This window comes from Schistocerca piceifrons, chromosome 5, assembly GCF_021461385.2.
Source record: "Schistocerca piceifrons isolate TAMUIC-IGC-003096 chromosome 5, iqSchPice1.1, whole genome shotgun sequence".
Taxonomy (NCBI): domain Eukaryota; kingdom Metazoa; phylum Arthropoda; class Insecta; order Orthoptera; family Acrididae; genus Schistocerca; species Schistocerca piceifrons.
This window is the reverse complement of record NC_060142.1, coordinates 252,580,386-252,595,599: the sequence shown is the minus strand read 5'-3', so window position 1 is coordinate 252,595,599 and position 15,214 is coordinate 252,580,386. Positions and strand designations below refer to the sequence as shown.

General features: G+C 44.2%; 1 protein-coding gene across 4 annotated transcripts in view; it reads right to left on the bottom strand.

Moving 5' to 3' along the window:
• Positions 1–14,056, bottom strand: part of LOC124799257 (ejaculatory bulb-specific protein 3-like) — a 74,687-nt gene extending 60,631 nt beyond the window's left edge. For all 4 annotated transcript variants that reach the window (XM_047262818.1, XM_047262816.1, XM_047262817.1 and 1 more), the window contains exon 1: positions 13,840–14,056. In XM_047262818.1, the coding sequence (XP_047118774.1) occupies positions 13,840–14,044 (205 nt within the window). In that variant the 5' untranslated portion in view covers positions 14,045–14,056. The remainder of the gene's footprint in view (positions 1–13,839) is intronic.
• Between the last annotated feature and the right edge of the window lie 1,158 nt (positions 14,057–15,214).

The following is a 15,214-nucleotide window of genomic DNA, read 5'->3' as shown; positions in this document are numbered from 1 at the left end:
AACGTACTGTGCGATTGATCAATGGAACACGCAACCAATTAACTAACTAACTATGCGTTTCGAATAACAAATAACAGAAGTATGTGTTGTGAGAAAACTGCTTTCGTAATCGAAAGTTTCCTTGAAATACGGACTGAAGAACTAATTCTCGGCTTATGTTCTCTTCCTGAAATTGCTACGTTTGGTCGGTTTCCAATCTCTTCGTCTCACAGACTGCACCGTGTGAGCTTTTTGGGTTGGATCGACAGGAACTCTGAGGTCAAATGACATAAAGAAAACAAAATAAAAGTAAACAGAGCAACCAAGATTAATGTATATAAAAGAAAATATCATTTGAAGGGGTACACATACAAATGAAATGTGATTCCTTTACACTTTACACTATAATGACAACGGTTAGTACACCCATATGTGTTGCAACTGGCATTTTTGATCAAAACACTTACATCGGAAGCTTATGTTTGGGGCTACTAACAGGGCGGATGTGAGTTTCAGGGCTGTGACGTTATGACAACTCCTCTTAATCTCCATGTTCATCACTGTTTTAAATCAACAGGAACTGTTGTTGACTTCTGACTGCATCACCGGCCTCACTTTGCCTTTTCTTATTGGGCTTTTCCTATTGTCCTAAAAATGAGACGCCAAGGTAAATATGCATACTCTGGGTAGAAAAACATCCACCATTCCACTCATGCAGAATTAATACTGGTCGTGTACACCGGTACCAAATAGTAATTGGAAATCTCTAGTGAATGAAGGAATGAGAATAATAATAGTAACAATGACAAACTAATAATGAATGAAATTATTGTAGTATGGGAGAAGGCTGACCAATTAAAAATAAAAATAAACAGAAATAAGCTGATCTTTCAGTTGGCATAATGCAGAGGTTTTCTTAGCATTTTGTTACAAATTTACGTTCTATATGCAGATTACAAAGAAAAAACTGAATCGATACACATCGGTAGCCCAACGAGGTCTACCCTTGCCTTAGATCAAGAGACAAGCATGGTGCCATGGAGAAAACATGACACTGCTTATTTAGTTGTACGCTATTGCTCCGGTGTTAGTTAATGCAGATATTTCACAACATAAAATACGAAACTGGTTGAAATTTGAGCGTAAATGACAGTCCTAAGGTCAAAAATAGAATTTACGATCTCGATCTCGTACGAAGACTATTCACATTTCTTCATCACTATGGAAAGAAAATATTACGAGAATTAAGGGTGATCATTCAGCACCAATCCCGAAAGTGAATGAACGATCACGAAGTGTCACATATCGTCAGCGTCGTTGCCAAATCTTAACTGGATTAGCAATACAAAGAACTCCATGGACAGTTCACAGCGTCCTCACCGCTGTCCACAACCTGTTCCAGCAAACAGATGAGTTGCACACTTATTTTCTTTGGCTTGGGTGAAAGCTTTCTCTAATAAAACAAAAATATGTACAAAAATTCCTTGCCCAATATGTCGCGAAACTTTGAGGGTATGCACACTGTTGACCTCAAACGAATTGTATGTTAGTCCTGCATTGTGTCACAAACAACTTGAATGTAAGGAACACCATTAATATCCGGAGATGTTATGGATGATAGACTACCACATCGATGACACTGAGTAATAAATCAAACCGAGGATTCAAAAGAAGAAAATTGAATGTAAGGCTATTGAAACAGAAACAAAACACAAGAAATTGGCAAACGTGCAATTGTTCACGTTCATTTGGTTTTCACCTCCATAAGCTTGTTCATTGCTTCCATACATTTTTCCCGTCGTGTCTGATATCGTGATGATGAGTAAAATTCAGATCCGTCACTGATAGCTGTTTTGACTCTCTCAAGAGTCTTTCTCTTGTATTATTAGTGATGTAGCTTCGTATTCACGAATCAGATGTGTATGGCTACCCCTGAGAGGTTGCCAGAGGACATGACAAGGAGGGTTAAAATTCATCACTTACTTGTGACAGTTAGCAGCTCAATTAAAATAGTAGTGAAAGTAAGTGATAAGCACAAATTCTGCCGCAACATTGGAACTGATTTTGAAAGCAGCTACCATTTTGGAAAGTGAGCACGTTACAACTAGGTGGACAAAGCACTGCTGCATTAAACACTATCTCATTGCCATAATCGAAGCTGAAGCAGCTAGATTGCAACGTGAAAGATGCGAGTAGGGGTAGCTTACGCCTAAAACAACGTTTTTGGAATCAAAAACATTTACTTTAGTAACTCTACGTGATATCTTAAGTGGGAATTATTCAGAATATTTCATGGAGATGACAACAAAACTTCAAGCGAATTTGACAGGATAAATCAGTCCCACGCCCGAAAATCACTGTCAAGCAACATGGTAGCCAAACAATGTCTAAGATGCTTCAATGTCGTGACCACGCTACCGGCCAGAAGAATCAGTTTTAGTATCTCTGCCACAACCGCAAGATAGCTACGAATTTGTGGCCACGACAGATGACAAGGAGAAGACAAGTTAATTTATCAGCATAAATCAGTCCCACACTTGAATTTCACTATTTTGATCAGATTAGATTTACTTTCTTTCCAATTGATCCGTAGTGAGGAGGTCCTACAGGATGTAGAACATGTCAGAAAAACAACAATACATGACAAATATTTACAACTCAAACAAATAAGCTAATGTACCATTCCACAGGTCCTAAGCTGAATGATCGTCATTTTTTAATGAACACTATATGAAAGAATCATTTTACAAATACTAATGCACTGAATTTAAAATAAAAAAAGTTTTTTAACTTATTTATAAGATAATAAATGTGTAATACAACTACTATAATACTTATTTACAATGAACACATTACTGCACTGAAATGGTGCAGAAGTTAAATTGTACTTACACACACACACACACACACACACACACACTCTCTCTCTCTCTCTCTCTCTCTCTCTCTCTCTCTCTCTCTCTCTCTCTCTCTCTCTCTTTCACACACACACACACACACACACACAAACACACACACACACACTTATTTACAATGAACACATTGCTGCACTGAAATTGTGCAGAAGTTATATTGTTCTTAAATATACACAAATCAGTTGGTTCTACTGTGAAATTCATCATTGGAATAAAGGAGTTGGCCATCAAAAAATCCTTTAGGCTTCTATTAAACTGAATTTCATTGGTTGTTAAGCTTTTTATGGCTGCTGGCAAGTTATTGAAAATGTATTTTCCTGAATAATGCACACCTTTTTGTACAAGACTGAGTGACTTTAAATCCTTGTGAAGATTATTCTTATTTCTAGTATTGATTCCATGAATTGAGCTGATAGTTTGAAAAAGTGATTTATTTTTAATGACAAATTTTATTAAAGAATAAATATATTAGGAAGCAGTAGTTAGTATCCCTAGTTCCCTAAACAGGCTTCTGCAGGATGTTCTTGAGTTCGCACCACATATAACTCTTACTGCACGTTTTTGTGCCCGGAAAACTATAGCTTGGCTTGATGAATGACTCCAAAAAATAATCCCATATGACATTATGAAATGAAATTTTTTTAAATGTGCAAAATGTTTATTATTGTTACAATGTTATTTCAATAAAATAAATACTGGAGATAGCAGAATTTCACAGTGGCTGTGAAAATATATTTACATAATTTCCAGTCAAATCAGGTCAAAATTTATTATTTTAAAAGATAAATAATGATCATGACTGCATTAACTACTTGTATAAATCCTTAAATACATATACACAATATATTACAAATAAAAATAATTCTGGTTAACATGAGGGAACTGACAAAAGCAACTGTATAATAAATATATCAAAGAAATAAACATAACGTACAAAAATAAAGTCATACACACTCCAATATTAATACTTCGTTATTGCTTTACACATTACTCCATCCTGGTTACAACATCCCAGTGTTGTAACAAGAAGGTAGGCAAACAATGGCCAAGACGCTGCAATGTCTTGACTACGCTACAGGCGAGAAGAATCGGGTTTCGTAGCTGTGCCACAGCTATAAGTAGCTTCGAATTTGTGACCACGACCATTCTTTCGCACTAACTCAGATGCTGGTTATAGTGTTACAACTGTAAATGGAAGACTAGGTTCGATAGTTTTGTTTCGCTGCTTTTCGAAGTAGTTATTCTAATGGATGAACTAGGGTTTTAACTGGCTTTTATTTACGTAGCTATGTAAACTAACATGAAAATTCCGTATTGTTAAAAGCGTGTTTCAGTTATGACTTTCGATTGCGGATACATTTCACAAGTTTTCTGGCAACCTCGATCCAGTACCTCGTGGGAGCAGGAATCGTGACAACCAATACCAAGCAACAGCACCTGATAAAAGTTGCTGGGAAGATTCTAATGAACTAGCAGTGACGTGGATTCGGATTCTTCACATCATATAGGGATCAAATGAGAGGGGAACAATACCAAATCAGTGAACAGGCCAGTCAGTACGCTACGTGTTATATGAATAGATCTCAATGTGAAAAACGTATTGAGCTGCAGAAATGCACATTGGCCGCATCTACAGTTTAGTTTCTGTGCCTGTGTGGTGCCAGATTAATGTCAATTACTTTTTATTCTATTGAAATAAGCTTTTATTGCAAACTGTCAGTTCTATCGCTTTTCTATCGCTTTCGCCTTGTCGTGTGGTTAGCAGGGTCGGTCATGGTTAACCGGAATTGGTGGCATGTTAATTTTAAGGGGTGGCCGGATGCCCTTCCTGCCGCCACCCTGTACCCCCCAGGACGAAATTAGTGTACCCAAGCTGTCTGCGTCGAGTGTAAATCGTGAAATAGTATGAATGTGTTTCAAATGGCTGTGAGTTGTGTAACTGGGGCGGGACGTGGGGATCAGCCAGGTATTCACCTAGTTGGATGTGGAAAACCGCCTAAAAACCACATCCAGGATGGCCAGCACACCGGCCGTCGTCGTTAATCCGCCGGGCGGATTCCATCCGGGGCTGGCGCGCCTACCCGAGACCAGGAAGCAGCGCGTTAGCGCTCTCGGCTATCCTGGCGGGTTCATTGCAAACTGTCAATGTAAGTGTTTTATTTGCTTGTAGTTTGGAGAAATTGTAATCATCATGGAAAACTATATACCTCCATATCTTATATACTGTATGCTGCATAAGCAGAAACTAATATCATAAGCTTCGCTATACCTGCACTGACGTTATACAGGGTGTATCAAAAAGAATCATCGAACTAATAAACATATACAACGAATTTTGTTTCTTGTGAACGGGAAACTGAAAAAGTTTTTTTGGTACCTTTTCATAGGCGTTCAACATGCCTCCCCTTGATATCCACGGCATATTTCAATGCGGTATTATAATTGTTCCCACACTGCAGAGAGCATGTCTTGAGTTGCAGCTTCTTCAGCTGCTGTTATGCGATGTCTCAGTTCATTCATTGTTGTCTGTAATGGTGGCACATAAACAGAGTCTTTTGTAGACCCTCCCCCCCCCCAAGAAATAATCACACACAGTCAGGTCCGGTAACGTTGGATCCCACTAACGTAAGACTGAATCGGTCCAGTCCGACTGATCCATCGTTCGGTAATCCTTTGATCTAAGAATTCCCGCACTTCCAGGTGCCAGTGTGGCGGCGCCCAATCCTGTTGGTAAACGAAGTACTTCGAAGTAGTCTCCAACTGTGGGAAAAAAATTCTCGACTATATCGGTGGATCCTGTAGCACTGTTCTCGACAAAGAAAAATGAACCATACGCCTTTTCCCATGAAACTGCACAAAACACATTAAATTTTGGAGAGTCCCTCTCGTGTTGTACAACTTGATGTGACTGTTCCGTACCCCACGTTATGGCGATTCGCCTTTCCATTTAAATGGAAGATAACTTCCATGCTCCGTCTTTCCAAGAACGAAATTACAGAATTCCACACGTTGTTGTTTGCCACCTTCATGAAGAGCTTGCAGTAGCTGAATTTTGTTTTGTTTCATGTATAAACGTGGATGCAACACACGCCCGACGGATGTCAGGGGCATGATGAGCTGTCGAGCTGCACGGCGAACGGATTTCTGCGGACTCCTTGTGAAACTATGGCGGGCTAGTCCGACGTCTGTATAAGACACTCGAGGACGTCCGCAGCTCGTGGTCGTGCGGTAGCGTTCTCGCTTCCCACGCCCGGGTTCCCGGGTTCCCGGGTTCGATTCCCGGCGGGGTCAGGGATTTTCTCTGCCTCGTGATGACTGGGTGTTGTGTGATGTCCTTAGGTTAGTTAGGTTTAAGTAGTTCTAACTTCTAGGGGACTGATGGCCATAGATGTTAAGTCTCATAGTGCTCAGAGCCATTTGAACCATTTTGAACACTCGGTGACGGCCCTGCGATTTGTCTTTACACAAACAACCTGTTTCTCTGAATTCTTCATGCCAGCGTCTAATAATCTGTGCTGTAGGAGGATCCACAACATTCCTAGTACGAAAGTTAAGCTGAACAGTTATTACTGACCCGCATTGTGCAAAACGTAGTAAACAAAATGCTTTCTGTCGTTCCGTCACCATTTTTACTAGGACTGAAGTGGGAGCACACTGCTGCTATCTAGCGGGGACCATGTAAACGTCAAGAGTTTGCTCTTTCCAACAGTACGTTATTCACACACATACACTCCTGGAAATTGAAATTAGAACACCGTGAATTCATTGTCCCAGGAAGGGGAAACTTTATTGACACATTCCTGGGGTCAGATACATCACATGATCATATTGACAGAACCACAGGCACATAGACACAGGCAACAGAGCATGCACAATGTCGGCACTAGTACAGTGTATATCCACCTTTCGCAGCAATGCAGGCTGCTATTCTCCCATGGAGACGATCGTAGAGATGCTGGATGTAGTCCTGTGGAACGGCTTGCCATGCCATTTCCACCTGGCGCCTCAGTTGGACCAGCGTTCGTGTTGGACGTGCAGACCGCGTGAGACGACGCTTCATCCAGTCCCAAACATGCTCAATGGGGGACAGATCCGGAGATCTTGCTGGCCAGGGTAGTTGACTTACACCTTCTAGAGCACGTTGGGTGGCACGGGATACATGCGGACGTGCATTGTCCTGTTGGAACAGCAAGTTCCCTTGCCGGTCTAGAAATGGTAGAACGATGGGTTCGATGACGGTTTGGATGTACCGTGCACTATTCAGTGTCCCCTCGACGATCACCAGTGGTGTACGGCCAGTGTAGGAGATCGCTCCCCACACCATGATGCCGGGTGTTGTCCCTGTGTGCCTCGGTCGTATGCAGTCCTGATTGTGGCGCTCACCTGCACGGCGCCAAGCACGCATACGACCATCATTGGCACCAAGGCAGAAGCGACTCTCATCACTGAAGACGACACGTCTCCATTCGTCCCTCCATTCACGCCTGTCGCGACACCACTGGAGGCGGGCTGCACGATGTTGGGGCGTGAGCGGAAGACGGCCTAACGGTGTGCGGGACCGTAGCCCAGCTTCATGGAGACGGTTGCGAATGGTCCTCGCCGATACCCCAGGAGCAACAGCGTCCCTAATTTGCTGGGAAGTGGCGGTGCGGTCCCCTACGGCACTGCGTAGGATCCTACGGTCTTGGCGTGCATCCGTGCGTCGCTGCGGTCCGGTCCCAGGTCGACGGGCGCGGGAACCTTCCGCCGACCACTGGCGACAACATCGATGTACTGTGGAGACCTCACGCCCCACGTGTTGAGCAATTCGGCAGTACGTCCACCCGGCCTCCCGCATGCCCACTATACGCCCTCGCTCAAAGTCCGTCAACTGCACATACGGTTCACGTCCACGCTGTCGCGGCATGCTACCTGTGTTAAAGACTGCGATGGAGCTCCGTATGCCACGGCAAACTGGCTGACACTGACGGCGGCGGTGCACAAATGCTGCGCAGCTAGCGCCATTCGACGGCCAACACTGCGGTTCCTGGTGTGTCCGCTGTGCCGTGCGTGTGATCATTGCTTGTACAGCCCTCTCGCAGTGTCCGGAGCAAGTATGGTGGGTCTGACACACCGGTGTCAATGTGTTCTTTTTTCCATTTCCAGGAGTGTATTTCACATAACATAATAGTTATGATTATTTTAAATCAGATAATTCTTTTTGACACGCCCTGTATAACACCGGCTTTAACAGCTCCCTTCCACGCAGGAAAATATCACAAATGAGGAATTCTAGATTAAATATAACTGAATGCCTTAAATATAGATAGCCCGAAGGGTGACATTGGAAGGCATCAGGCGCTCACGCCTCTCATCTGAGAGCGCACGTAAGACGAGCACAATAAGCACTTTACTTCACAGCAGTTTCTAGCACGGTTAACAGCTGACAACATCGCTGCAAATACACTCCTGGAAATTTAAATAAGAACACCGTGAATTCATTGTCCCAGGAAGGGGAAACTTTATTGACACATTCCTAGGGTCAGATACATCACATGATCACACTGACAGAACCACAGGCACATAGACACAGGCAACAGAGCATGCACAATGTCGGCACTAGTACAGTGTATATCCACCTTTCGCAGCAATGCAGGCTGCTATTCTCCCATGGAGACGATCGTAGAGATGCTGGATGTAGTCCTGTGGAACGGCTTGCCATGCCATTTCCGCCTGGCGCCTCAGTTGGACCAGCGTTCGTGCTGGACGTGCAGACAGCGTGAGACGACGCTTCATCCAGTCCCAAACATGCTCAATGGGGGACAGATCCGGAGATCTTGCTGGCCATGGTAGTTGACTTACAACTTCTAGAGCACGTTGGGTGGCACGGGATACATGCGGACGTGCATTGTCCTGTTGGAACAGCAAGTTCCCTTGCCGGTCTAGGAATGGTAGAACGATGGGTTCGATGACGGTTTGGATGTACCGTGCACTATTCAGTGTCCCCTCGACGATCACCAGTGGTGTACGGCCAGTGTAGAAGATCGCTCCCCACACCATGATGCCGGGTGTTGGCCCTGTGTGCCTCGGTCGTATGCAGTCCTGATTGTGGCGCTCACCTGCACGGTGCCAAACACGCATACGACCATCATTGGCACCAAGGCAGAAGCGACTCTCATCGCTGAAGACGACACGTCTCCATTCGTCCCTCCATTCACGCCTGTCGCGACACCACTGGAGGCGGGCTGCACGATGTTGGGGCGTGAGCGGAAGACGGCCGAACGGTGTGCGGGACCGTAGCCCAGCTTCATGGAGACGGTTGCGAATGGTCCTCGCCGATACCCCAGGAGCAACAGTGTCCCTAATTTGCTGGGAAGTGGCGGTGCGGTCCCCTACGGCACTGCGTAGGATCCTACGGTCTTGGCGTGCATCCGTGCGTCGCTGCGGTCCGGTCCCAGGTCGACGGGCACGTGCACCTTCCGCCGACCACTGGCGACAACATCGATGTACTGTGGAGACCTCACGCCCCACGTGTTGAGCAATTCGGCGGTACATCCACCCGGCCTCCCGCATGCCCACTATACGCCCTCGCTCAAAGTCCGTCAGCTGCACATACGGTTCACGTCCACGCTGTCGCGGCATGCTACCAGTGTTAAAGACTGCGATGGAGCTCCGTATGCCACGGCAAACTGGCTGACACTGACGGCGGCGGTGCACAAATGCTGCGCAGCTAGCGCCATTCGACGGCCAACACCGCGGTTCCTGGTGTGTCCGCTGTGCCGTGCGTGTGATCATTGCTTGTACAGCCCTCTCGCAGTGTCCGGAGCAAGTATGGTGGGTCTGACACACCGGTGTCAATGTGTTCTTTTTTCCATTTCCAGGAGTGTATATGGCGTCTCTGTGATAGTCACTTTACCTCTGCGTGTGGTCCTGAATTGCTCCGTTGAATTCACTTGGCATTTCCACCTCGACGAGTTATGCTACATAATCCTCATATAAGATGACACACTGAGACAGAAAATTTAGTTTTGGTACTTCTCATAAGTAGAAATTTTTCTCATGCATAATGTTACTGTATGACGCTCAGCGACCAGTACTGCGATGAGAGAGAGCTGTCCCCAGCAGCGTTTCGTTAGGTCACTGATTCCGCATGTCTTGTGATGCAGTTGTTTGTGGTCATTTCTTACCGTAGGGCAGACCAGTGCCCCTAATGTCCTCGTTTTCCGTTTTATTTAATGGAGTGCTAATAGCTAGAAGAAATTTTTTAACAAAAGCTGACGAGAAACCTTACACAACATGTCTACTTACGAATACCAAGCTACACACATCAAACAAAAGTTTTGCACCACCTGGGTTCCCAGAACTCCTGAAGATAGACGTTCATTGTGGATATTGTATCACAGATACAGTCCCTTTGACTGTTCAGAGATGTCACTAAACCCGCCCAAAGGTGAAAACAACCATGCATGAGCAGCGCCTATAAAACGCAGGGGGTCCGACAGCCGATCAGTTCCAGTCATTCAACCAGGAAGGAGGTACACGGCTCGTGTTCTCTGTAGTTCAAGCATGTCTAGAAGGACAATAGCGTGATTCGATCGCGTCCGCATTATTGCTTTGTGCTATTAACCCTCTGATTCTAGCACAGTTACTCGCAGTCTGGTAGCATCCTCCACGAAATCGGGTCCACGCATGTCTCTGTTATGGGTCGTGCAGCAGCCAACGCCGGTCCAGGCAGGCATCTCTACCAGACCAGTTCGCAATTCTAAGTCCGCACGTGTGGAATCAAAACGACACGAGCCATCCCCAGGCTCCATGGTAGCAGCCGAGCTCCTGCCCTGGAGGGCAGTAGTTCACAGCCAGAGCGGTACTGCTGACATCCAGCTCCACCAGGGCGAGCTTCTTACCTGGCAGCGGTGGACGCCTACGAATATTCAGCAGATATTCGTGGCCATGGCACTGGCACTGCTCACACAGCACCACATAGAGCATACTAAGGCACGCACTGGTTAAACAGCGTCAGAAAACAGGACACACGAGTCAAACTGCCATCTCGCCGACACGATCTTCCGATGTCAGCGACACCACAGACAGACCACGCGGCTGCGAAGGGCGTATGTGGTGGCGTCGCAGCACTTCAGGTCTGTAGTTCAGACTAAATAACAGATGCAGCGGGGTTTTCCTAATCACCCCTGGCCACCACCAGCGCCTCGACAATCCACCACTACGTGATAACAGCCCCACCTACTCTTGAGTAGCAGTAATTCAGATAATACCCAGTTTACTGCTAGATCACAGGTGTAGATGTCGCAGAACAACAGTAGCAGAATACAAGACTTCCTCCAGAAATTGCTGCAGCCTACAATGTTGTCCGATTGTGCAGATAGCCGGAAACAGGGTATTATCAGCGTGGCCAGTTTATTTGTCCCATGTCGCGATCGGCGCGCACTCAGACTGCGGCGGCCGCGCGCCGACCAGGTGTTATGTCGAACAGTGTGCATGTTGCACCTTAAAACATTCGGAAACTCCTTAATTTTTCGGTATCTTCTTTTTTATTTTTGTTTCTTGTATTTTTTAATTTATGAAGAAGGCTGAAGCTCACAATAAGTGGATGCCATCAATTAAAAATGATACAAGAAAATATATTAAACTTCTGTTACAGTTCTGACTAGAGACGACAGTCTGACAACACTCTCCATCGCAAAATAAAAATGGTCTAGAAAGAATCAATGAGGAAAGAATCATGTGGAAAATCATTACCAGAACAAAGCATCAAACAAATTGAATAATTAATAACTAAGAGAACATTAATTACTGAGAATCTCATTTGAAAATTCATTAGTGACATAGGCCTGACTCGAACTCGCTTTATTCGCATGCCAGCTGCCGCACTATATATCACAAGAGCCGAACTTTATAAAATCCATGTTCATTTGAAATACAGACCATTAGGTTCCCAACAAATTGAAGTTTTAAAGTGAATCCACGACTACACACGGATTTACACTAGAACGTTGAAATATGGTAATGTATTTATCCATGAAATTATAATGTTCCAGTCTTCCATCGGTGGAAAATTTTAGCATCGTTGTAAAATGTACAAATCAGCAGAAGAATCTTCTATGACACTATATGAACTCCAAAATCGCTGACGTCCAAATTTATTTATGGTTCAGCTAATTCAGTCTATACAAGATGTAGCCTCTGTAAGTTATTAAATACATATTTAAGAGGTTTTTCCATGCATCTCTGTCCGCTGCTGTCTTCTGACAGTTGAAGCCCGCAACTTTCCTGAGTTCCTTATCCCAGCGATCATTTGGTCTCCCAGGTGGTCTTCGTTTTTCTCTGGGACTCCACTCTAAAACTGATTTTGTCCTTCGTTCGTACACTATGTTCTGCCCACTGCCATTTTAGAGTCTTAACCCGTTCTATAATATCTTTTACTCCTGTTATTTCTCGAATGTCTTCACTTTTCTGTTGATCTTTCTTAGTGAGACCTAACATTGACCTTTCCATAGCTCTCTGAGCAGTTCTAAGTTTCCTTTTGAAAAATTCATTTAAAGTCCAAGTTTCACACCCGTACGTTAAAACCGGTAGTACACACTGATCTTTAAGTAGACGGGCATGTTAGATTTGAAAACAGTTGCATTCTTTCCGTAGGCCCTCCAACCCAGTTTCATTCGACGAAAAATTTCAGGTTTCAAATACCTTTTTGTGTCAATTAATTACCCCAGATAAAAGTATTCTGTAACATTGGTTAGGATGTTGCCGTTCAGTGTTACTTGTCCTGCAACTACCCACTTATTACGCATAATCTTAGTTGTGGAGTAATTTATTTGAAGTCCAACTGCCTGACAACGATCTGTTAAGTCTTTTATAGAGGACTGAATTTCCATCTTACTGTTAGCTGGGACCACTATACCGTCAGCAAATCTCAAGTTGGGGAGCCTTTTACCATTTATCCTCATTCCTCTGTTGTTCCAAACAATTTTGGACATAGCCATCTCGAGAACTGCTATAAATAACTTCGAGGATATAGAATCGCCCTGCTTTTCTCCTTATCCAATGGGAAATGCACACTTGTTTTTTTCCTATGTTGATAGATGCTACAGACGTGTCACAAATGTTGCACAATATGTTTATTTTTTTTCCACTCCTTGCTCGGCCAGTGCTTGTATGGTTGCAATGTGGCTGACAGAGTCAAAGGCATTTTCGAAGTCAATGAAGGCTGTGCATAGTAGCGTTTCATACTCATTGGCTCGACTAATTACCTCACGCAGTGTGTTTATATGGTCAATTGTATTGAAACCACTGCGGAATCCAGCTTGTTCTATGGGTTGTGCAGTTTCCACTACCATTTTAATGCGATTTATCAGGACTTTAGTAAACACTTTATATATAACAGAAAGTAAGCTAATGCGCTAGTTCTTCAAATCGTGAATACTTCCCTTCTTATGTAGTAAGATTATGTTTGCTTTGTTCCAGCAGGTTGGGAAGCTGCCATTCTGTATACACGAAGTAAATAGACTACTCGCCATTAAAATTGCTACACCACGAAGATGACGTGCTACAGACGCGAAATGTAACCGACAGGAAGAAGATGCAGTGATATGCAAATGATTAGCTTTTCAGAGCATTCACATAAGGTTCGCGCCGGTGGCGACACCTACAACGTGCTGACATGAGGAAAGTTTCCAACCGATTTCTCATACACAAACAGCAGTTGACCAGCGTTGCCTGGTGAAACGTTGTTGTGATGCCTCGTGTAAGGAATCGGGTATTTGGTAATGGAAAGAAACGGTAGGTAAAAATTATGGAAGGCTCGAATATAGTAAACAGGTTGAAATAAATGTAGATTTCAGCAGCTGCGCAGAGATAGACTAGCATGGAGAAATGCATGAAACGAGTTTTCGGATTGAAATCCACGACATATCTTTACCTGCAGGAGGAGATGTGACAGAGAACTTACATTTAATGGAGACAGAGTTCGAGCCGCAGAACTTGTAGTCGTCACGGCTGAGGATGCAGCGCATGGTGTCTTGGAAGGCCTCCTCGTTTTGTTTTGAACTGTCCACGTCGAGCACCGCCGGGGCAAGGAAACCGGCGGCGGTAATCTCCGTGTGGACGGCGAGCACAAGGCCTGCGAGGGCCAGGACGACGTGAAGACGCGCCATCGTGTCGGCACACTGCCTGAGCGGTCCAGGGCTTCAGCGCCTTTTATAACGGCCGCGAGCCGTCCTTGAGGGCGCGCCCATGTTGTCAGCATGAGAGGAGGCGGAGCGGTTGTCGCGGCCGAACTTGCTGTCTCAAACCTCTGCACAATTTGTATGTCATCATACGTAGAAGCCAACTTGCAATAAGCAAATGTTAAAATATAGCCCGCTGCTGCCTCAGACAACACTTGACTAAATGTCTTGATATCTGTGTTGCAAACGGCCGACACTGCTAAATGCTGTACTCTTACCATAAACGATGTCATAAACTCAGCATTAAGAATGAGAGACCAAGACAGTAGTTCATGTCTTAGAAAAGTCTGAGACAGGGATGTAGCAACGTCTTCATTTTTGTAGTCTTGTCGCCGTCAGTAGCGTACAATGTGACGCTATGGTGATAATTATAATTTTGCGATCGTCTAATCACAATCGAATAAAACACAATTTTTGTGTCATACGAGTTTCGCCTTTATTGTTTGCAAGGCATCTTCAGTATCCTGGAATATTTACGTAATATAGATTGTACTATTTTGTCCATTTATGACGTGCTTAGGTTGTAAACAGTTCTGGCACTTTTTGTTTCTCTGTGATGTAGCAATAATTTAAAGTTCTACTCACAGAATTCGTGGATGTTGATCTACATGCTGGGTTCTTGTTCCTGGTTTTTAACTGTTCTTCTTCTGATAATTGCCATTTGTAATTTTATTTTTTACACTTCACAGTATTAGGACTTGAACGCACGTTTTGATGTTTGTTTTGGATTTCGCTGTCAACTGTTGAACGCAGCTGCCAGCTACTGAATGTGCTTTTGCAGTGTGTGTGGTCTGTTTGTGTGTGTATGTGTGTGTGTGTATGTGTGTGTGTGTGTGTGTGTGTGTGTAAACAGGTATTTGTTTTAATATGGCTCCAAGGACAAATGGAATGTATTTTGTCTTATCATTTCTTTTAAGTTTAGAAGAAAGCCTCTATTGATGTATGTCTGGTCATTAATCACATGTTTGTTCTCAGTACGGTATTGGCTTTCTGGATGTAGTGGTTTTCCTGCATTCGTGCAAGGCATTTGTTGTGGTTGTTTGTTATGATTATTTTCATATCTTTTTCCACGTTTTTGTGATGTTGGTTGTGGTGTTT